Consider the following 24,934-nt stretch of genomic DNA (forward strand, 5'->3'; position numbering starts at 1 on the left):
GAGTGATGTTTTTCTCAGTCCTAACCCACATGTAAGCAAAGGACTGAGCCAAGAGAGAGCCAAGCCTGATGCACTAAAACCCAAGGCACATGCGAAAATTAGATGACAATTGTTAGAGAAACAATGGCTCAAAAAGAATTGCACCGTGGTTCAAAATGTTGACCAAAGCTGGTCTGTCTAAATTCCACCAAATATAAATGATGAATAAAAACCTGATATTGTGGCATTCATAAACATTTTTTATGCTATCAGTTCACATTAGTGATTAATTGTAGAATGTTTGGAGGAATCGCTTAATTTATTCTTCAATGCTGTTTTCTTGATTCGAAAAAGGCTAAAAAAAAGTCCTTAAATAACTATTACAAACTATCTGTCACTGATGTAAAGTCAAAACCATTATGCCGCCACGTGAGATAAATAGTCAACAATCAATTTAATACTACCTCAATTGCTCTAACAATTTATTATTTTTATTTAACTTTGTATTGGGTTGTTTATAAAGGCCCATCACTGGAACCCACAACATTCCTCTTAGCAGACTCAGAGTCCTTCACACTCTCCTCCTGCTGTGCTGTTTAGCAATTTTCACTGGAAAAATGCCATTCAGTGAATCAATGAGTGAGACCTGACAGTGAGACTTTCTTCCACTCTATCGTCTGCAAGAAGAGAAACTGTATCGATTGCAGCGTGAGAGATTGTCATCGCATTAGTGTGACATAAAGACTCTTCAAACTCACAGTAGACACAGACTTGACCTCGAACCAGCGCAGGATGCCGGGGAGTTTGTATGCTGTGGAGAAGGTGGTCCTCTCAATCCACATGTTCTGAAAACACAACATGATGAGGAGTCTATGCCAAAATAGATAATAAACACAAAACTAAAATTACACTCATTTGAATACAGACTAAAACGCTGTTATCCTCATATGCTTATACTTCATATATTCTGATTCATGGACTTCATTGACTGTCATTTCTATTGAATTATTGGGAGTAGTAATTGTGCAGATATGGCTGAAACAACCTATTTGTAATAATATTCACTTATTTTTGTAGCATAACTTAAAACACAACTTAAATGTACACATCGCGTGAGGGAGACTAGTAGGATCAAGACTGTTATTCTATATTAAAAATATTTTTTTATTAATTGTTGAAACAAAATAACCCCAGGAAACGAAACAAAATATTCATGAACTTACATACTCAATCGGAGCCAAAAACAAATGTCCATAAACATACTTTTATTAAGATATTGGTAGGTGAACGAATCATGCACAACGTCACATGTAAGCTTATTATTAAAACTGAATTACTTGGAAACGGATGATGCAGAAACACTGCAGATACCTTTTAACACGTGGACAATAAAATGCAACCTTCATTTCTCTAAAAGCGTGGCCCTGAACATTCAACAACGTGTACAAAACAAGGGAAGCGTTGGAATAATAAAGAACCACATATTAATAAAGAGCCACACATTTGCTTCAGCCACGCAAACATGCTTTTAACCAATTATTTACCATTTACCATAAGAGGCTGTTTGGATTTTACTAAAAAAAAAATCATGTAACGAATAGCGAACAAATATTGTAATAAATAAACAGAGGCAACGCTTACTGCAAACTCGTTGTCAGGGTCCTTTTCGCCCTTCCTCACTGGCCTGGAATATTGGAACTTGTGGACTTCGTTTACAGTGTAGAAACTGAGAGAAGAGAGAAACAGTGATGAATCAAAGCTTTTGTAATCCTCCTTTTAATCCAGGATTCTGATGGTAGAACCAGTGAAGAGGCTAAACAGGCAGGTGACGGGCTCATTGCAGATGCAGCAGCTCATGTTTAGGGTCAGGTATACTTGCCACCAACCTTACTAAGAATTTATTTTAATTATGCCAAGACATGCAGGGCTACAACAACAAACCAAGAACTTTATTAACAGAAATCTAACAAACAAAATGCACCCTTATTGCCAGAAATGAAAGGACCAAGTTCAGATGTGATATGGTCCATAAATATGAGGCAAAGTTCATACACACCGACGAAGGTTATTCATGCAATTAAGTTTTCTGTGTTTTTACGACCCTTCTAAACAGAGTATAACACCCAGTTCATTTTGATCTGCATTTTTGAATGACCATTCACTTTTATGGACCTCACAGATTAACTCTACAGCATCCATTCTCTGACCAGTGTAAGTTTGAATAAAAACAAGTACTTTGTTCTTCCTGAAAAAAACAAAACAAAAAAAAACAAGAAAAAATTGCTTAAATCTTTGCGAATTTTGTCGCTACTTCCTCTGCTCCATATGTGCTTGTTGGCCAAGTTGGCATCTCTACCTACATCACAATATGGTGGCAGTGCTTGACCCAGTTACGACGACCGTGCATCGCACCCATCTGCATCACAATGTAATTTATAGTCACATACATTTTTTTGCATGCACGCATTGCAAGTCATCTGTGCAGTGACACTGTCGATCATAGACTGAGAGGAACAGCAGCTTAGTTTTTCTGCAAGCCAAACTATTGACAAGTTGGAACCACAACAACATGAAATACTCTCACATGTGGTCCTGCTTTAAGTTATTAAAACCAAAGTCCCTCCTTGCAGTATACATGTATTCTACTGAATACTTGCTTTTAAATTGTAGCGATATTCTCTTACAAGAAGCTGCAATAGATTCCTGCAAATGATGACAGGCAACAAAAATATTTTTTGACAAACAGCAGAAGAGCAGTAAAGGGATCTAAGAAGACTGCATTGCAGGCTGAATGACATTGACAAATGTATTCGGAAATTCAAAAGTCAGAACTAACGAGATGCAAGAATATTCTGCTTACCTTAGGATTTGTTCAGAGACTGGCTTGTTTTGGAACTTGGCTGGTAAGTCCAGGATCGGTTTTACAGTAAAACATTGGATATCTTCGAGCAGGAAAGTCAAGGGGATTAATCATTCATTCGTCAAAAGTGAGAAGTGAATGTGTTCTCTAGCTTTTTAATGTTGCCCCTTTTTCTTATTGTTATAAAATTTGTCAGCTCCAGGATAAAGGTATATATGGTGCAAAAAGGATTTGAATCACAGATGCGCCCATGACTTTGAGTATGTGAAACTATAAAATCAAAAATTACGACAAGTCTTCAAATTTTCCCCCACTGCTGTGAGAGCACAAAACACTCCTTTTGCTCCTCTTTGTCTGAGAAATTGGGTGCAAAACGAACTTGAGTATTGGGCTGCAGAAAAATACATTTATAGAAAATAAAATAGATAACATATGAAATATTGAATCTGAACTAAAAAGAAAATGCAAATTGTGTTGGGAGAATAAAGTTTTTTTCTCTACTGAATATAATTTTCTGCTCAGTAAATTGAATGACATTAGAGAAAAGGATACATTGCCCAGAGGATGTTTTTGTGTCCTCACTGGGTGGTGTTGTTGTCTTCATCTTCTCTGCATTTGGGAACTGTGTGAGGAGTCTGGCCTCAAAATCCTCCCTGCGCTCGTACTCCTTTCCACGGTAGATGAACATCTTATTCTGCCGACCAAAGAACAGGATTCAAAAACAGAATACCAGAAAAATTCATGAAGATGCTACAAATTTTAAATGTCGCGGAAGAAATGAATTGAATCAAAATTAGAAGGGTAAAAAAACAAATATAACACCTGGACACATGAACATGTGACCCCTATTTTCTTTACTTTTTTTTACTTGAGGCAGCCCTTACTGAAGAATATGAGTATTATCAAGCCACGACCTCCAGTCTCATGATTATTTGAGCTGAGGGCACTTTATATTAAAATGAATCTTTTTTTGTGGCAGTGACCCAGAAGTCACGACCTGGAGTGCATGAAGTGATAATTATTAGGCAGTTTAGTTCAAGGTTCTGCCTTGTGGGATTCTAAAAAAGTGCAGAATTGTCCAGTCTCCACATTGTGCTGGTGGGGGATTTCACTCCCAAAAAATCTTCACTTCAATCTCATAGATAACGCTGCATTAACTGAGTCATTCCTTTGCTCTCAACTGAGATTAGACGATTATCAAAATGGATTCAGACCTTGAGCCTTATCCTTTTTTTTCTAACGCACTCTACCTCATGTACCTACAATACGCTGATTCATTAAAAAAAACATTTTTCAACAAATATGCTGGGACAGGTAACAGAACGAAAGGTATATTGATTTCCAGACTGGTCCACCGCATCTCTTGTAGAAGTTCCCTTCAAAACAGCACCATGGCAACAGGTGCAGGTTGCAACAGTGGTGTCTTTAGGTTTCACTTAACTGTAGTGTTGCTTATGAACCAGCCCTCAGAAATGTGACAACCGGGTAGTATATGAAAAACAAGACCTTAGTGCAGAGATCTTTCACTGAGTTAATGGCACAAGAGGAGGGAAGAAAACCTCCCATGGAGCAAAACTGAAGTTACCCAGAACATAGAGAGTGAGGTACTTACGCGCAGGAAGGAGGGGAACCCCAATCCGTAATAGCCCACAGCAAAGTAGTCGGGTTTGGGCCTGATGACCTTTACAATGTTCTCATAGAACTGGGCCTGCTTTCGCTGGTGAGGGACAAACAACAGATAAATCATCATTTAAATCGGTGCTCAAAAACCCCATCACACAGTTTGACTCTCACCAGGGAGGCACTGAGCTGCTCGAAGTCAAACATCTCATTCTCATATTGCTCTGCAAGTTCCTTTCCCAGGATGATGGCCTCTTCCCACATCTGCATGACAGGAAAATAACAAAAAAACTCTTATTTAGGGGAATTCAAAATAAAATGGTGCAAAAAGTTAGATACTGTTGACAGACTTTTACAAGTAAGACACTAGTATGATTTAAAAAAAGCTTGTTAGGAAGCACTGTTAACATCCTAAATTGCAAATGTAAATTGCACCACGGTGATAAGAACTTGCGTAAACAATCTCCCAAGGCTGCTTGGTGTCTCTTACCTTGCCCTTGTCAAAGTAATTAATAATCTGCTGGTACAGCTGGTCCTTCAGTTGCCCTTGTGTGGCAGCCAGGTATCCATCTCTCTGGGTCAAGTGGGCGGCACACTGCTCATCTGACCACTACAGGGAGACAAGCGAGCACGCGGGTCAACACCATGCAGGGGCAGCAGGCGACGAGAAATCAATGGCTGAATTATAGTCATGCAAATTGGTGAAATTGATGTGAGGTTCTTAATCGAGCTGTGCCGCCTTCTAGCAGGCTGAGGCGGAAACTTTGGACAGCCAATAAAACAGGCATCGATATTTATTGAGTCGTTGAGAAAATGCATTAATCGAGAGCGACGCTTCAGTGGCAACTTGAGTAGATAAAAAAAGCATACAGAAATCAGCCAACTAAAGAGAGGGTTGACATTTTTGCTGCACTTTACTCCCTCCACAACCCCATGTCGGAATATAACCACAGAAAAAAAAGGATGCCAAAACATGACGCAGTAGGTTGGCTACAAAAACATTCAGACTTATTGCGAGAAACAATTTGCCTATTACCATTAACAAACGCTCCAGAGACACAAAGGTGAAGAAGAGAAGGAGAGTTAGCCATGGATACAACAGAGACTTGATGCTTTCTTTGACCAAACATGAAGGATAATGAGATTTTGTGAAAACAAAAAAAAAAAACTTCACAAACCAGGCCTTTTTGATTGGCCACTCTTTTGAGCGTAATCCAGCGCAGCCTGCCAAAACGGATTCATTACTTGGCAAGTTTAATTGGCATTTCTGTGGTGGTTTCATGTGTAACCTGAGGAGTTAAGATCTCAGCGAAACTTTTGGTCATGCTTTACGTGAGGAGCAAATCACATCGTGGAGCCAAGAAATTTGCATTTCCTGGCACCAGTTGTGTTGTTTATAGCGTGACGAGGAGTGCTGCAAGGTTGTTTATTTTTTATTAATATCTTTGCAACTGGATGGCTGCAAAAGCACCTCCTTTGATCTGTGGATGCGGTGAACATATAAATGAAAGTGCTGATACATCACTCAGTGCTGTTAATTATCACCATCATTAGCTTCATTTCATCAAAACGGAGAGGGAGAACAGATAACTTCCAGGATATGATGAGATTAAAGTACTAGACAGAGATTGGTCATGAGTGAATGAATCCGTCGCTCAGACAATACGGGACAATCCATCATAAGCGCACAATGCTCTGCATTCACAACACGAGCAGGAAAAGACCAAAGTGTCAGCTGTTCATGCACATTTGCTGATGATGTATCATAGGACACCAATCTGAAAAAAGCTAATGATAAATTAATTGGAACCTGGAGAGACTTTAAACTTAATTTACCTGACTTAACCTCTCTATAAAAAGAGTGGCAATTAATCTGATGGAAACCCAAATACAGACAGATAAAAATACAAAAATATTCTAGTTCATAAAACAATTCCTAATTTGTAAATCTATTTTGTTAGACCTCTATCTGTTCCAATATCTATAATGAGTGAGCTCGTAAAAGCGAGGCTAAGATGAGGAAAGTAAGTGAAATGAGGGCCGAGTAAAGCCACGACCCTCCATATTTACACGTGAGCGATCAAGAAATCAGTTCTGTCTGCATACCTTGAGCAGTTTGGCGTGCAGCAGGAGAGTGTAGGCAGCCTCAGTGTAGTTGTCACACTCCTTATGAAGGTCACACAATTTGTACAAGTACCTGGAATGAAAGAGGGAACCGATTCGTGGTTTTGGGGGGGATATGACTTTGTAGATGAGACACTATAATTATATAAGAGTCAGCTGTTCTGACTGGGTCTTACCTGATGTACATCTCCTCTCTGTCAATCTCCTTGTAGAAGTTCTACAGGGGGGAAAAAACATCACATCTACGTCACGGATGTGTTCTTGATCCCAAATTGCCAAACAAAACACATCTCAGCAAGAAATGCTACATAAATAGGATTAATCAAATATAATCAAAAATAACTGGAAGTTTATAGTAATATTTGGAAAGATAAATTAATAAACTGCCATAAGGTTGGGACACTTTCAAGACAGACCTTCATAATTATGATGCACAGGAAGTGGCAGCGCAGGCATTCAACAAGCCGGATTCATTCACAAGGAACATGTTTTTGTGGATATAAACATCATATGTGTCGTGTTTAAGATGTTCATTTGCCATTTAATGATGAAAACATAAAGAATGTCACACAAAACTGCATAGAATCACGTCATCACGTGCCAGTCTGGACACACACGGTCATTTCCCAGCAACCTGCAAATTATTGTGCATGCTTGAACACTCAGAGTATGCAGCTCTGTTTATAGACTCTAAATAAAGGTGATAAATTTGATGAAGGTAATTCCACTTATTCTTCAAACTAAATAGTGCAGTAATGTGATCCACAGAAGACTGATGTGTGAACTAGCTTTGCGGTGTTGGGATGAGAGTTTAGATTTCAGCCTTTCACCTACAATGCTCCAGAGGGGGCGCATTCATCTTCCATACTCAGCATGTGACACATGCATCTTAACCATTGCACACGCAAGACTTAATGCTTAAGATGACCGTACTCCGAGTGACACCACAATATACATAATGGAATGTTCATCAAGTCGAAGAACCAGCAATTTGAAGTAAACAATTGGAGCTAGCTGACATTAAGAAGCAGAGTTTCTTCTTCTTTCTGTTGAGGTCAGGATTGGTCAAAATACACATTGAGCCAATTGGGGTGGGGGGTTAGTTCCATAGTTGTAGCAAGCATCGAGGGATGATTGACACCTAGTCCCAGCATGTATAAATTAATCAAAAGGCTATAGTTTTATGCAGTAACTGTTATTACAAGGCTTAGCACACCTCCTCACAGTGCTCCAACTGAGCTTACCACATGTACTAAAGATCAGGCTTGAAACCAAGACTATTGCTTCTTACATGAGTCCACACTTTCTCTTTCTATATTCAAGCTTAACTTCAGATGAATTCACGAGAACATATGCAAGCTTGATGTCTGGAAGCGAGCCGATATCACTTACTTGGATGCTGAAAAATTGGAACAGAAATGTGTAGCAGCTGCACAGTAAACTATTGAACACAGGGAATCCCTTTAGTCGGCTTTATGAGAACCGCTCTCGCATATGTGCCCAATGAAGGTCTCACTGGTCTTTAATCTTTTCAGCATTGGTGATCACATGACTGAAAATGAACATCTGGGATGCCCATAAAGAAATGTCACTTGGCCGGGAAGAGGTGTTTCACGGAGAGCAGCTTTGCCATATCATTTTAATGCAAAGCGACAAGTGAAGGTTGTTGTTATTGTTTCTGCCTGGTGCAAGTCTCAGGCGATCATGCTCACTCTAGTGCCGACAACGGCCAGTAAACAAAGATGCTGTCAATATCATTTGATATTTTACAATACTGCTGAGTATTAAATGAAACATTGCAAAATACCAAACAAAAAAAAAAAAAATCACTATTTTTCAGCAGCTTTCCAATAATCTTTTCTTCATGCCACATAAATGTTGCAAAGTTTATCGTAATGTTTACATTAAAAAAAAAGATTAGTAACATCAATCACAGCTTCAAACAAAAATATGTATATTTAATGCCACTGGTGAATCAATTATGACACTAAAGATCAAGTAAAGTCTGAGAAAGGTGTGGTGATGGTGTCCATTCAAAGTGGTCACTTACAAGGACATTGACGGTGCAGCTCATCCGGTTTTCCTTGTTCTCGTCGTGCATGATGGTCCTGTAGTCCAGCAGCCGCTCCAATAGCCGAACCACGAGCGTGACAAAGGTCTCGCCGGTTTTGGCCAAATACTTGTGCTTTCTGCAGTGTTCCAGCAAGCTGCGGGTTTTATCAACAAGAGGCACCATCAGATGATTCAGAGCAGAGCTTAAGGTTGCAATTAGGTTTATCTAACTTTAGAGAGGCTCGGAGCGTGAAGTCCAGTGATTATCAGCGCTTACATTTTCTGAAAGAGAATTTTGTACTGCTCGTCTCCACGTCCCCCCTCCACCTCGTGATCCAGCTTGGTGATGATCTCGTTCTCAAACTGCAATTAGACAGAGCAGGCGTAAATAATCAGGGCAGATCATTTTTCAATTCATTAACACCATCTCCCTGTCGCTGCTCCTTCCTTCTACATCAAAGCTTGGCTGTGATTTGGCGTTAATCACCCCTTATCTGCACACTGACTGACTGACTGGGAACTTCACTTCTCAATTATTTAATGTTAACTGCCTAATTTCCCATCACACAATCTGGTTAAAAATAGACAAAAACAGTATGTCACAAACCAAGGCATGAGCACTGTGCCTCTCTCAGTATACAGTGCACCAAAATACAGGTCATAACCCACACACTAAAGTAAATAGCATTATATTTTCTTTAACTTCTGTGGCTTTTGAAATGACATTGAACCACTATGGAACACTGCCATGTGTTTCTGTCGGCAAAAAGCTATCCGATCAACTTCAAAATAGAGATTCATTGTGATGTGGGATCTACTGCGTCAACATTTGAAATACATGCATATGTCAGAAACATGTGAAAACTGTGAAAAAGCCCAAACCCTTGCAAACATAAAAGACAAAGATAAAATATCTAAGAGTATAGATAGCACAGGGAGTTAAACTCTGAAGATGACCGTGAAGAAAATACACTTTAGCATGCGTTTATCACAAACTTCATTGATAAATACTGTTCAATCATTTTTCCATTTCAAAAGATTGAAATCAGTTTACGTATACAAAAACAAAACAAACAGCAACCTTCTCTCTCCATTTTTTTTATGTTTTACACTTCTTACATCTATTATTCAGATAACTCACCCTTTGGAAGCTGCATGTGAAGTGGAACTCGCACTGCATCATGTCGAAGAAGATGGGGATAGTGGCCTTTCGCAACTCAATTTCTGGAACCAATGTCATCTCCAGAATTGGACCTACCATCTCTGGGATGAATTTTATCTTGTGGGGACCTGGTGTCGGGAAATGAGAGTAAAAACATTCCACATCATACACTTGCAGTATGGTTGGAGTATACATGTGCTTATTCTGCTATCACTTAGCACTGTTTTCTTCTCTACAGTACCAGATAAAATCTGCTTGTTAGTGGTTATACATGTTGTTACCATCCATGGGGAGAAAACTAGAGCATTTGGGTAAACAGCAAGATGTTTAGCCTTAAATAATATGAAGTAATAGTCTCTCTGCAACATTTTTGCAAGATGTAGATGTTCAAACCATACCTTATAGTACAGCGGGGACAAACATGGCTCAGCTAACTTATTAAGGGGCCGACCAACTTATATCCCAGAAAAAATTGATGCTTATATCTGGCAAAATGACTCGAACGGAAACACCTTTAAGTGATAGTCTCAATGACAAGGTGCTAAGTGAAGTTCAAGTAGCAAAACCAACACCCCAGTGAGTGGACTGGTTCAGTTGAGATTTGACAAATAAGCATCTTGCATTACAACACATAAAGCCATTCAGCAGCTGTTCCTAGCAGATGAAGCAAGATAAAACACAGCGCCACTGCCATGTTTTTATGCTGAGCTTAAGTAGTCATTTCATGGAACAGAATGTAATCAACACAGACAAACTGAGGTGTTGCAGCTTACCAAGATTGTACCACATGTCCCGGATTTCAAAACCTATTTGTCGTCTCATGTCCTGGTACCTGAAACAGAGAAGAGCAAGATGATTATGACGGCAGTGATCCATCAATTAAAGCGTGTCAAAGGAATCCAGGATAGTCAAAGAGTCCCAGCATGTATAAATTAATCAAAAGGCTATAGTTTTATGCAGTAACTGTTATTACAAGGCCAACATAGTCAAAGCGATAACAGCATAGACTTAAGATAACAAATGAAAGTTCACACGAGGTGATCTCTATTATATTTTGGAATGATGAGTTATGCATATGAAAAGCAAAGGTCCAGGTGCATCATGTGGCCAACTGAATTGACGGCTCAAGAAACATAGCCCATAATTGGTTATTGAGAATGAGAGTGTCTAGTTGGAGACAAGAAAATGTGCCTTACAAACACTGTGTTTTAGTTTGATCATCATGTCAGATTGTAACTGTACAAACCTACAGTATATGATGATGGTTTCCCAGGGCCATGATCAAGCACTCTTTTAAATGGCTCCACACATGACAAAATCAAGGCTGACACAGTACAAAGACCAACAGACAGCACAATTCAAAGAGCCCCAATTCATTTGTCATGAAGATTTTTTTTTTCAAAAGGGAGTCACTGCTTTTTAACCCTAGTTCTAAAACGACATACATTATCAGTGTAATACTTTGCATGAATACTGACTGGCATAATTTAGTATATTCACAGAACACTAATGTTCCTCAATAATAACACACATATTTCCAAACGTACTCTAAATAATATAAAATATATTCCAGAACAAAGCATGTACTTTGCGCAGGAGATGGCTTACTTTATCTCATGACCATTACGATACCCCTGGATTATCATGAAGTCCATTGGGGAAAACGCATCTCTGTCCATGTGGCTTAACTGACAATAGCAATGTCAGCCTGCAAGCTGATCAGCTCAACAACAGTTCAGTCATGAACCAATCTCCAACTGCTCCAGAAGATTTAGTGAGAAAGGGAAGGGAAGGGAAGACAGTGAATGATGGAGACACTAACAGGAAAGGACACAAGGAGCAAAGGGGCAGAGAAGTGAGGCCTATGTTGCAAAATGTATCACAAATAAAAAAAAATAGTTTATGGTCTTCAAAAACAGATGGAGTAGTTCATGAGTAAAAGTAGAAAAAAAGCACAAGGTCAAGGCAAAAAGCTTATTTTTGAGTAAGAGTATAGATGACAAGCTAAGCTAAGATAACAGCCTTAGAATTGCAATCGACTGTGCAGCTACACAATTGCACGAGACAAACAAAGCAATATGTTTCATTCGAGAGTGTTTTTGAGCTGCATAGGCAATACTTCTGGAACACCAATGGCACATTCCCTTTAATCCGTTATTCATTTTAGACCTCTTTGCACAAGATAACACAAAACAATTTAGAGGTTCTGTCAAGGTCGGCGCGAAGACCATGAAGGCTAAATGAAACCTCTTTCAGTCAAAAGAAACTCAAGGTCATGGTCACAGATGGACTAATTTTGCTCTTTCATCAGGAAGATAGTCTGCATCACACCTGGTTTTAATTAAAAACCAAGTCATTGGTCATCTCTTGTCTTGTCTTGTCTTGTCATTCATTTACTTAAAAGCCTCATAGTCAATGCACACTAAAACAATGGGACAGAACGAATCTGAGCCTGCGGGCAGCAGGAGGAGAAAGAAGTACCTGTATGATTAATGGAAAAAGACAAAAATACAATCTGGAGAGATGGTGAAATGCATTTTCCTCTTAGGAAATATTGAATGTGAGAAAGGCCTGAGGCAAGATGATCCATTCACATAACATACACACAGGACATGCAGGTATACAATATGAAAAAGGTATCTCTGCATGTATGCTTCCAGTTTGGTTCCCGCTCTGCTTTCATTTCAGATTAAATTCATAAAACCACTATCTCTTCATTGAGGTGTTGTTTGCGCTGGTGACTCACAAATTAAGAACACAAGTTTAATAATACGTTTTCTGTGAGTATATTTTACCTATGCTTGTATACTGTACATGTGACCGTTACATAATCCACTATGGTGTGGAAGTTATTCTGCTGCTGTCCAGAAGTACATGAAGCATGCGAATGCAATATGCATTGGAAATGTTAGGTGGTTCACACACATACAGATTGGAAAATTAAAAGCTCAAATCATTGTGCAGAGTTGTCTTCATTTCAAGTAAATTTGATTGATGATGATTCCACAAAAGACAAGGTATCTCGCTACAGTTATTCAGATGATCGCTCCCTGGCAAAGATTCCAGCGAGCATTCAACAGGTCTACAAACAAAGACAACCTTGTCTTTTATGGCAAGGGCAGGACAAACCTTGAGTAATTCACTGGCAGACTATGTCTTCCTAGTTTGGATGCAATGCTGCCTCCACCAGTAACCAAGGATTGAGGAGGTGATTGCCTCTATTTTCTAAAAGAAGCGTTGTTTCCCTGGATTATTCTTCAAGCACAACTGATTTAGTCATTCCAGAACAGGAAAATATTTTACTTCCAGCCGTATAACATAATAATACTATAAAATACTAAAGCATGAACAACCACAAGCAACTGCTGAGACTATAAAAAAGGGACAGAATACTGAATGAGCCCTGCTTCAATGTCTCACTGTAATGCACCTCACTCACACAGCCATGATTTGTGAATTACAGTACGCTTTTCTGAAGATTGTAACTCCATAACCAGTAGGTAATCTCAGGGAAAAGACAACTTTCATAGAAACTTGTGACTATGCAACACATTTCAGTAATACTTTAACCATGGAGGACAGCCTAGAAAATATCACACATTGACTCTTTGCGAAATATGATACTGTATTTAAAAAAATAGTGCCATACTTTCTGGACTATAAACCGCTACTTTTTTTTCACAATCTGAACCTTGCTAAAACGATGATGCAGTTATGAGGATGAAGTCACTGTGAGGTAGTGGGAGACAATTGAATTCAATAGTTGATTTCAGTTGGCAAACGTATGTCTCCAATATTTAACTCATGTTTTCAATGGACTTCTCAGCTAAGTTTCTATATTTTTATCAGCAATCATTTGCTGCTCAACATAACAAAAGAGGTGCGGCAGATGTTGTGATTATTGTTCATATAAGATCAACAGCTCCAGCTGTTGTTGTGATGAGATCGTCGTGGCTGGAGGCAGTTAACCGCCTTCACAGTAAAGTGCTGAGGGAAACCCTGCTAAGTCATGACAAAAGTTTAATGCATTTAAAAGAAACTCCATCAGAGGATTTGAACAACCTTGCAAATTTAAAGACTTAAATTCAAATTATCACATAATGTCAAACTGCAAGCCAAATAAATATCCAAAAATAAATACCTGGACCTGTGTTAATTCCTACTACTAAACCCACCCATGAAGGCAACCAAACTGAGTCCACACCTCTGGTTTCACCCCGCTGTTCCAGAACGAAGCACAATAATTGGTATTGCAGACCAGACAAACAGTTCATGCGCCAGCACACAAAAACAGAGCAGAAAAAAAAGGGTAGGTAGAAGAGGTGGAAAGCGAGCGAGTGGTTGAAAAAGAAATTGACAAGCCCTGTCTGCAACCCTAATCACATTCTCTGAAAGCCATCTGGCTGTGTTTGAATGACATGTGACATTTATGATAACAAATGACATTTATATGGTGCGAACGTCCAATAAAGAGCAGCAGGGAGGAGACGTTTCCACTGCTGTTTGTGTTTTCCAAGCCTACAGCTGTTCTATAGAGAAGAGCGGGATAATGACACATGAGTGTTTGGAAATGTCCCGTTTGTTGCGTCACGTGGCTAATGCAAGTTATGTCACGGCCAATTAAAAAGGGAAATAGCTAATGAGCAGCTGGACTGTGAATCCAGTTTGATGTCAGGCTGCGTGACAAAAAAAAATGCTCCAAATGAGTGTCCACTTCTGTCTGCGAGCATTAATGTTTGGCTGCTTGACAAGCCTGTGTGAGAAACACTAATATAGACGAAGAGCTCCTGGAGGGGACTATGCCTCGTGGCTGAAACACATCATTAACAGGTTGCCAGGTAGTGTGTTTCTCAAGACACTGAATGCTTTGTTCTTCCTAACTTTGGCTTCTACTTCACATTTCAGAACTAGAGGAGCTCAACGCAACTTTGAGGTTTAAAACCGCTTCGTTTAAAGAACAGTTCACCTGTGCAGAAAAACACTTTAATGTTGCATAAGCAGGCACCGCTGAAATAGAGCAGCAACAATAGCAGAGTGACAAACACCAAGAGACAATTTGGAAACGCATAATAAAACAGCAAGAACTAATTTCTGCGCAACAACACTGCTGAAGACTGAACTGAACCTCTTGCTCCTTGTTCTAGATAATTTAATTAACAAAGTGGATCCATCAACCACAGTGTAATAAGTAAACACATCAAAAGCAAAATTCTTAATTATAAAATAAAGCAACTTCTTCTGGTAGCCGATCGAGGACAGAGCCATTGCCAATGATCATCACCAGTCTGATTTGTACCTGTGCGACTCCTGTCTCACAGGACACCTCATAGTCATGTAGTAGTCAGTCATAATATTTCTGCTGTCTTGGAAGTCTGTAGTGGGCACTACAGAGGGCTGTGGGATAGTTCATCCACACATGAAGACCCAATCGTCTCACAGGTGCATCATAATAGGGATCAGCTCAGCATGAGCATACATTTAAACCCCTTGTTTTGCACAATTGAGTATTGCATAACTTCGGCAGCAATAAGCACACAACTGCCAATGTACGTGAACTCACGTACTGACCAGAAAGTTTTCATTAAATATGATGCAATGACTGAACATTGAGCCATCGCTGCGCGCATCAATATGAAATGATCTCATCATCTACAAAATTGGTTCTGCTGAATTCGAACACAAGTAACTACAAAAGTATTTCTAAGCGAATTCAGATTCAAGTGCATCACTGCATATAAACCAAGCAATCTCTGTGGACCAGGCAGCTAAATCAAGCTATTGGCTTAGTCTGTCTTAGTTTCTCTGCATGTAACTGTGGTCAGTGTTGCACAAAGCAGGATCCAGAATCTTGCTAGCTGATTTGAGTGGTGTCAACTGAAACAAGTTCTTCAGCCTCAATATCAGTGAAGAAATCTTGAAATGTTGTGTGGCGGCTTAATGTTTAAACGGTTTAAATTGAACCAGTGTAAGCCTGTTGTTCTTCCCAAAAGATGTCCATCTTCATATAAATGGGAGAAGCAAGTTCAGAGAATACGGGACACATGGCTCGGCAGTGATTATCGCTGTTCTGACAGTTTTTACATTAATTTTGAGGACCAACGAACTGACTGCCACAGCCACGGGTTTCAAACGAAAGCAAACCGCTAAAGACGATGTTATTAGTATGGAGGAGAGAAGCAACAGTGTCAAAACAAGAACATTACAAGTCCCTTGGTTTAAGTTTTAGGCTGTGATCAACGCCTGTGTACCCTTCAGATGGAGGCAAAACAATCCAGGTGTTTGGTTGCAAGCGCAATACAAAAAAACAATTTTAGGTCATTAGCATTACTATTTTATTTTATTTTTTAAACACAGGCATGATATTGTCAAATGTTATAGATAGATAAAATCATTTTATATACAGTGTGACAGGAGACTCTGGTCGGGAATGTGATGTTTATTCTCTTTCGGGCCACAAACCTTCAACCATTTCCCCACACAGCCTCTCATTATATACCCTCGGTCAGGTCCCTACCCATCATACCTCTGGGTGAGAGGCCACACCTCCCAAGTGCCAGTATCATTTGGGGCTCCAAAGCCGACCAATATCCGTCTCCAATCCTTCACTGTCAGACCCTTCTTCCTCTAACAAGTGCATGACATCGCATCCACATCTGTCCTTCCACAAAACTATTGACAAACGGTCCAAATCCTCACTGGTGTTGCTCGCAGCTTCCTCCGCTTCAGTGCACTCAGCTATGCTGGTTTACAAAATTTGTACATCAAAGATGGCACCGATGTTCGACACAGCAACGACCACATAGTATCACACTCATCTGCCTCATGTAAATCAGGGTTGGGCATGGGAAAAAAAGTTTTTGAAAACTTTCATATGCGCAGAATGAAAAGACAGTATTTCTTCATTCTAATCATGTCTTGGCTGAATTTATGTCATTAAAAAAATCTTTCAGAAAACGGCCGCTCTGGATTACTTCTTACTTGTGGAAGATCTTGGCTCTTTTGTCACTGGAGAAATTCTCCAATTGCAATGACTCCTGGGTGAGGAAGGCCACAGCCAGATGGAAGTAGTTATTCCACAGCTGAGGAAAGAAGAAGAAAAAAAATGCAAATTCACACACAATCAATGTTCTTCATGGGCAAAACGGCTTTCGAATTTCTCTTAATCAGATAATGGCTTGAGAAATCTTCACCATCGTCTGCTCATTGCTGCGGGACTATAAATAAGTCCAAAGACTGCCCAGGAAAACACTGTTATATGTCAGACAGATAAATAATGTGGATTTATGGGGTGGAATACTAAAAACTTTTTTTCCATGTCAAATAAACAACACACTGAAACACTGATACAAAAGTCAAACCACAAAGACAGAAGTGCGGCAGGTTTAAAAAAAATAAAGAATAGGCAAATACAGCTTAAATTGCAGTAATTACATAAAAGCGAAAATGTTCTATTCTCCCCAAGTGACACTTCCCTGAATGAAAATGTCTATTATTGCCACTTAAGGCATTTAAAACCAGCTCAGCATTCTGCTCGAGGTGGTTATAAAATGCGGCCATCTCCATGACAGCGTTTCATTTGAAATGCTAGGTGTTTCCTAGAAGAGGGGTTAGATGATGATAGATATGAAGGTCTTACCTGTAGCTCAAAGTTTGTTTGATCCAGAAACTTCTTATTCAAAACAGCAGCATACTGATTAATGGCTCGGAGGAACACCCTGGGAAGAGTGGGGGGGGACATGTTTAGACTCTACAAAGCCTCAGTTCACACCGTCAGTGGTAAATATATCATATCAGCAGTACCGAGTACCACATTCAGTCAAACATGAGAGCTGATTATTAAATCGCACAGTAGGAAATAATGAGTGCAGTCAGGGTGAAACAGCACCGAAGTGTTCGGTGGTACAACATGCAGCTTGTATTTTTATAACATTTGACAGCCAAACTTTTAAAAATACAATTATTGCAGATATACAATGTAAATGACATACACAGTGCTGTCAATTGATAGATTTTTAAGAGGAAACAATAGATAAAGACATGTCATTCAGACATGAACATGAAATTGGCCTTTTGAGCACAAAGACTTTTTGCTTAGATATTGATGTGTAGTACACTTTATAATACAAAATGATGGATAGACCTAGAGTATATAATGATATGTAGAAAAGAAGAAAGGGGAATCCTTTGCGATGTATAGATATAGGCCACTGGAAAATAAAAATAAAAGAAATAATAATTTAAATTCCAGACAGGAAAATCAGCTCAACATCACATTGCTTCATTTAAAGAAGAAATGATGCACTTTTCTACCATAAAATGAATGATTGCAACAGGAGTAAGTCAATTCTAGTTTCTCGTGTGTCAATGAAACCAGCCGGCTCGCAGGAACAAAAGCGGATGCATTTAAAAGCGCAATAAAAAAAGGCAAGGTGACGCAAGGGCAATTGTTATACCACTTAACTGGATTGCATCAGGGCTTTATGAGCTGCAATGAAGCTGCATTAAGCTGTAACGTTTGTGTAACCGACACTGGCAGGTGAGGAGGCATCATGCTTCTACAGATACACACACACGTTTGAAGCGCCATCCTTGCGGGGACCTCTCATTGCCCTAAGTGCTCTCCCCAGCCTCTCACCCTAAACCTAACCACGCCAAATAAATGGCTAACCTTGACCAGGACTTAACGGAACGTAAACCCAATTATAATGACCTACTTATTTTGACGTTTTCATCCTCAAATTGACGCTTGGACTTGTGGGAGAGAAACAGAGAGAGAGAGAGAGAGAGGGAGAAAGAGAGAGAGAACTGCATAACCAGTTCTAAGCGTAGAGAAAGTGCCATGTTCCTTTTACATCATGAAGGTGCAGACGCCATCCTCCAAGCACAGACACAAACGTAGAAATGGGGTTTCCCTGCCGCCTCATTTAACTGACCTTGAACAGGAATAACTGTTGCTATGCGGTGATGGCTTAAATCTCCCTGCAAATCCGGCCGCACATTTATCTCCAGGATGGTATTTAGGTCTGATGTGCCATACTGATTAATAGTCACTTTCATCATTAGTGGCAAAGGTTAACTGTCATCAAACATCTTTGGATAAGTAATTAGAAGTCCATTTCTCAAGCTCTCTGGCCTTCAGACAGGATCCACCAGCCTCACCCCCTCAGTCTCCTAAACACTCGCACAGCCTATTACCACCATCCTGTCTGCACACCTCTCTCAATTTTCTGCTGCTGTGAACATGCCAATATAGCTCATACGTTTCAACGTGGGCTGTCCACTTTAGGGGCTTCCATCCACTACACCTGAGAAATTTGACAACTTAATACTCAGCTCTCATTATGTTCCAGAGTAAAAGAGAAACAGAAGATTAATGTACACAGGTGGGAGAGGGCTTTACTGTTGACGTACCAACCACTAAATGAATCACCAAACAGAAAGCAGCGAGTAAATATGCAAGAATGTCGGGCATTAATGCTGAGTAAATATAATTTACCGTCAAACTTCATGATAGACAAAAAAACAAAACCGGTTTTCAGGAAGCATATGCTGGTTAGTGGTGCATCCACACCTTTGTTTTCCTCTGCCCCCGTAGCTCATTTTCCTGTCAGATGATCTGTGTTTCACACCTCGCACATATGCAAATTAAACTTATCAGGAGATCATACTTGCTAATTGAGTTCAGAGAGCATCGCGGATAATGATCCGAGCCTATTTGCATACTGAAGCTGAATCATACTGCTGCATGAAATGGCAAGGTCAAATACCACCATTATCAGACCAATTTAGTAAAATCAGGATTACTTTCTCATCTGATATTTAGTGAGAGTAATTGTACGGCCGTTATGTATATTTAATGTTTATGACTGCCAGTACAGCAAGATACTATAATTTACAGCACTCTTTCACAGAGAGGGTTGGAGGACGACGACCAGAGGTGAGAAAGCTGCTGCATTTATCTTTAATAGGTGTCTAGTTGGAGCTCAACTCCGAAACCTCAACCAGAATTGCACCACCGATGTCACATTAAAGCTCCAAAAGAAAAACAACGTTCTGCAAAATGAGAAGAAAGCCGAGGTTGGAGCCACAGCTACTACCAGCATCAAACGAAATAAATCAAAAGTAACAGTTTATAAATAAATGTAGAAATTGGTTCAGAATATGCCACATTTTTTTGACTTATTTCCAACTTGCTGCTCAGATTTATAGCGTGTCTCATTGCTCTTTTTCAAGTAAATAAGTTAGCGAATAGATTTGATTTTATTTTCATTAAGCAACAACTGCAATTCCATTACTGAGCAAAGCAAGAAAATGACATAGCTGAAGAGTATTTTGATCATGAAACAAATGAATACAGGAATGAGATGCAATGTCATACGTTTCTTTTGAGTCACTTTTGATTTATTTAAACATTTCAGTTTTCACTTACATCAAGGTTAAGTTTGATTAATTATTAAATACTTGTACTTACATTTGTATTCTTTTAAATACCTGTACTTACATTTTTATATCCATGTGGCAAGATGAAGTCAAGGTCGATGTTTGGAGCAAAAAAAAAAAAGCCTCAATATGTGAAAAACAGCAGCTGTCTGCTGTTGGTTTTTGAACAATCATGGCTAAGACTAATCAGCTCACTGAGGAACTATGCTTGCGCATTGAGGTAGAGGAAAGGCAGGGGGATCGTACTTGAGGTGACAAACAATCCAACCATCACCACCTAGGACATCCTTGAAAATCTGGGCTCAGATGGTGCCAATGTCTCAAAGCAAGCTCCTTGTGGTATTTCCAAATTAGAAAAAACACTTGCTGGTTAAATGAAAGTAACACTTTAACAGAACAGTTTTGAAGCAGTTATTCAACATTATTAACAAAAAAGAAATAAGTAAACATGTCAAATTGGGTATTATACATGTTTCAAGGCAGTCCCATGTGTCATGTAAGGATAAGCAAAAAAAACAAACAAAAAAAACAGTATATTCCGGCAGTAGCAATCTGTTATGTCGTTGAAAGTGAATCCAAATGCAAACAGTTTTAATGACATAAATTATTTTGCATACAAGCATTTGAATATGCACCATTTTAGAAACAAGATGCAGAATAGGTGTGTGAAATATTTTAAGAAACTGCTGAGTCATCATTATTGCAAGTCCATTCTTCCCATTATAACCAGAGGGGTCTCGCTGCGTGCCACAGTCACTCTCTTCACTTGTCTCTACTTTTACACTTTTCAGGGCCTTCTGGCTACATGACTAGAGTCTGTACTGCTGTGAGCTCATTTTACTCTCAACCTCCTCTCTTTTCCCTCTGTTCCTCCTGTTACTATATTTTCCAATTCATACCACATTTCCCTTCGCCACGTCTCATCCGTTGCCTTCTTCTCAGCGCCCTGAAGCAACATAACTGAACCTAACACAAATAAATACGACCATTTACTTTTTCATTTCTGGATTGTATTAAAAGATAAAATGTACTTTTACTGACCCAAAGTCTACCATTGTGCTATCAGAGTGAAAAATATCGTTTCAGTGAGAAAAAAGGCCTAGGTACAACTTTAATCCAAAATGTCCCACATATACTGAGCACATTGCTCTCAACCTTCACATTTGAAAAAAAAACACTCATGAACAAAATAATATATATACTGTGCTATATAACAAGATGATATATATATACTGTATGATGTTTCGTAGCTACAGTATATAAAACAAAAAAACATTGTACTGAACAGTTGATCAAGACCTTAAAAAGTGGTAAGAGGAGAGTCTCATTTTATTGAGATAGATATTATTTTATGAGACTGGGACCTCCAAAATCTCTCAGGTTCACACAAGCAAGGTTGTCATTTATTCCTCTCTTTCAGACCTGTAGAGCCAGACCTCAACCCGGGTCAAGAGAACCCTTTAAAAGCATCCTCACGAGCCGGTGGCTACATTTAACCGCTGCTAGTTCAGCTCATCTGGGCTTTTATCCTTTTATCAGCCTTGAACAGTTTCGAGGAAAAAAGTAAAATCACCTGTCATGCTACAAATGGCTCCTTCTAAGTTTAATTTAACCTCCAGAGAGGAAAGGTATGCACTAACAGTAATTAGCCCAAAAATAAATAGCCTTTCATTGAGCTAAATTATGCAAACTTAACAACTGTAACAACTCTGTTGTGATGGGTAAATCTACTACGATTTCTGTTCAGATCCATTCCACTCACGTACAGGCAAGTGAAAGACAGAGAACCCTGCTGAATCTTTTCCCATCAAAACCTTGTCCAGACATTTTTCTTTCTTTCTGAAGCATGTGACCTGCATATAACCCTAAGAGATTGTGCAACTGTCTCACATCAAGCCGTCCAAAAAGTACACAACATATTTGAATCAGACCACTGCTGCCATCTTTGGACATGTTTGAACATAAAAGCTACAAAAACTGGCAAAGGACACCAGCAGCCACAGTGGGGGCAGTTTAGTCATAGGAGAACATTAAAAATTCTGCTTTAAAAGTTTGTATTATGGCATTTTGGGGTAAAACAGATACTGGTCTGTGTGCTACATAGGAGCCATTCACTAGCTGCTGAAAAGAGAGAAGGCAGTTACTGAGAAGTCAGACCTGTTCCCAGTGGTCACCCCGCCATGACCCCAGCCTCACTCCTCGGCACCAAACATACAGTGGGTCACAACATGATCCACGAACTTCAGTCTCACACACGCCTGTCAAAGTTTTGGTGCTTGTACATAAAATCGTAATAACTCGATCACTTTATTATTCAGTCGGCTCACAAGGGTCACAGGAGGGCCAAACACATTTTTTTATACGGGCATGGCCCTTGTGTAGAAACACTATTGCAGTGATAGACGAGTCAGTGGGACTTTAGTTCATTTTGATATCATGAAAATTATTCAAAGAAACTTTCAATCATGAAATCTCTAGTGACAGAGACTGTGTTGTTTTTTTGCAGTTGAGCCGTTAGATCAGTTTTCATCATCAAACTTGGATCAGCTCCAGAAATGAATTTATAGTTTACAGTTAGACTAGTTCACATGTTTTTGGTCTAAACTGAGCTTGAGTCCAGTATGACCCTCAACAACTTCATCACTTGCCCTAACGTGATTTACTTTATTTTTCTCTAAATGTATTCAACCAGTATAAAAACAAGCCATGTACCACGAATCTGGAAACTATTTGCAGCAATTTTCACCACCATTACATTTATTTACAGGTCAAATGTAGGATCTGCAGTGAGAAGCCTTCATAGTTAAACAGGAGCGGATCATGAATGAATCAACATCACAGGGTTCTGCATACAAACGACGCACTTGGGAATGCACTTATGATGATCACAAAATTGTTCATTGATATGTCACTTCAGAATTTATGAGTGGTCTATGGTGCCTTTATGAAACACCACAGTCGCATCAGTGCAGTGCCAATGAGTGCGTTACCCCTCACAACAATAGAGATCAATTTATATAAGAACATAATAACATTGAGAAGCATCAGTCAATATTTAAAAATATTCATTGTGGAGTGCAAAATGGTTTTGTTTCCAAATTACTGCCCCATTATCTGACAGTTTTCTGTCTCAATCTGTTAACTGAGTATTTGCGGCTGATTGCACATATCTAGCTGTGTGAATATTCACCCTAAAAGAGGAAAAAAACTTTCCGTCTCTAAACATTTATTGAATTGATGATGATGGCTGCACTTAGTATGCAGTGATTCAGCACTTCTTTACGGTTGAGCTCTCAAAAAAGTTTACTATGCAAATTTTATAAGGAGAACATTTGGCAGCATGTAGAACAGAGCCAACAGCTGCCGTCCTGTAAAATATGTAATGCAAGAGAGCGAAACTGAATGAGTAAACAGACATCGAACACACCACAAACTGAATTAGGCAGAGAGTGACATCAAAATATGACGCTTTAAAATCAAAAAGGCCACTGAAGTTTGATGGAATGAGACGGGGGAACAGCCAGCAATAGTGGTTACACTACCATCCATGGCGATAAGGCCTTTTAACAATAAGGCAAGAGTACATTTCTATAATGTTAAGGGCAATATGGTTTATCTCACTATGAAATAACGCAACTGACCAGCAGTTTGTCGAATAGATAATGGGATTGAATTTGTTTGGATGCTGTTCTGGGGCAATTAGATTCCCAAACTCAGTGAACATCACCATTGGTGGAGAAGACTGAGAGAGAAGGCAATGTGCTGCTGCCCATACCTGTCTCATTAGCTGTGTTGGACATCAAACAGCCATCTGCCGATGCTGTGGGTGGCTCACCAAGTGCAGGAAAGTCAAGTTCGGTCAACTACGGAGTCATGTGATAGATGTCTTCTAAGTACATTTGCAACACAGCATCTTGAGATGGAGAACTGAGTTTGAAGGGCCAGTGTTCTGTGTTGTATTACAAACCAAAGTACAACCGCAAGTGTACATAAGACAGAGAGAACAGCAGCCAGAAACATTATAATGGAAATCGAAATGTGACTGATGTGACAATTTTTTTGTATTAATATTATGTACTTTAAAATCAAGATTGAAGCAAATACAAGCAAATGCACGCACAATGTTTCATTACCTAAAAGAAAGGGATCATTGACCGAAAGCTACCTGGCCAAGGAGCTTGTGAGCTAAGTTAAACATGAAAAGTGTTTTCCCAAAGAGATCTAACTTAGCTGCAGAGAGGTATTTTACTGAGATTGTAGATATGGATTCTGTCGGAGTGTACCAGAAAGTGTTGGAAGAAGTGGGGAAGAAAAGTCCCTGTAACTAAATCATCATTACTTCACCATTTCACCATTACAACCAATAGAAAAATCAAATTTATTTGGCCATTATACCACATCATACTTCTCAGATTATAATGGACCAGTAATAATCAGTTCCATGTGGTTTCGAAGCATGGACTGCGATGACTGAAGAGGAGGCTGAATTTCTTAATTTGAAATGAAATGAAATGTCTTGACGTTTTTAAAACAAAGCCCTTTTGTGTCATTTGATGGGAAATGAAAAACGTTTTTTGGTCACCTTGGGCTTAACAATGGGGGGCTTGTAACAACTGATCACACACAGAGGCTGATGAAGGGCGACAAAAGCAAGAGTCTAGCTAATCTTTCACAAATCCAACACCTGCAGTACTCGC

At 39.3% G+C, this 24,934-nt stretch overlaps 1 protein-coding gene across 1 annotated transcript in view; it reads right to left on the reverse strand.

Moving 5' to 3' along the window:
* dock1 (dedicator of cytokinesis 1) overlaps positions 1-24,934 on the reverse strand; it is a 138,593-nt gene that overhangs the window by 14,290 nt on the left and 99,369 nt on the right. Inside the window, exons 30-44 of the mRNA XM_053852272.1 lie at positions 17,434-17,512; positions 16,776-16,876; positions 10,571-10,629; positions 9,777-9,925; positions 8,913-8,998; positions 8,634-8,790; positions 6,760-6,800; positions 6,566-6,656; positions 4,950-5,069; positions 4,634-4,723; positions 4,452-4,556; positions 3,392-3,533; positions 2,840-2,921; positions 1,621-1,705; positions 738-824 (exon numbers count right to left, since the gene is read on the reverse strand). Of these exons, the coding sequence (XP_053708247.1) occupies positions 738-824; positions 1,621-1,705; positions 2,840-2,921; positions 3,392-3,533; positions 4,452-4,556; positions 4,634-4,723; positions 4,950-5,069; positions 6,566-6,656; positions 6,760-6,800; positions 8,634-8,790; positions 8,913-8,998; positions 9,777-9,925; positions 10,571-10,629; positions 16,776-16,876; positions 17,434-17,512 (1,474 nt within the window). The remainder of the gene's footprint in view (positions 1-737; positions 825-1,620; positions 1,706-2,839; positions 2,922-3,391; positions 3,534-4,451; positions 4,557-4,633; positions 4,724-4,949; positions 5,070-6,565; positions 6,657-6,759; positions 6,801-8,633; positions 8,791-8,912; positions 8,999-9,776; positions 9,926-10,570; positions 10,630-16,775; positions 16,877-17,433; positions 17,513-24,934) is intronic.

The sequence above is a fragment of the Synchiropus splendidus genome, chromosome 1, assembly GCF_027744825.2.
Source record: "Synchiropus splendidus isolate RoL2022-P1 chromosome 1, RoL_Sspl_1.0, whole genome shotgun sequence".
Classification (NCBI taxonomy): domain Eukaryota; kingdom Metazoa; phylum Chordata; class Actinopteri; order Syngnathiformes; family Callionymidae; genus Synchiropus; species Synchiropus splendidus.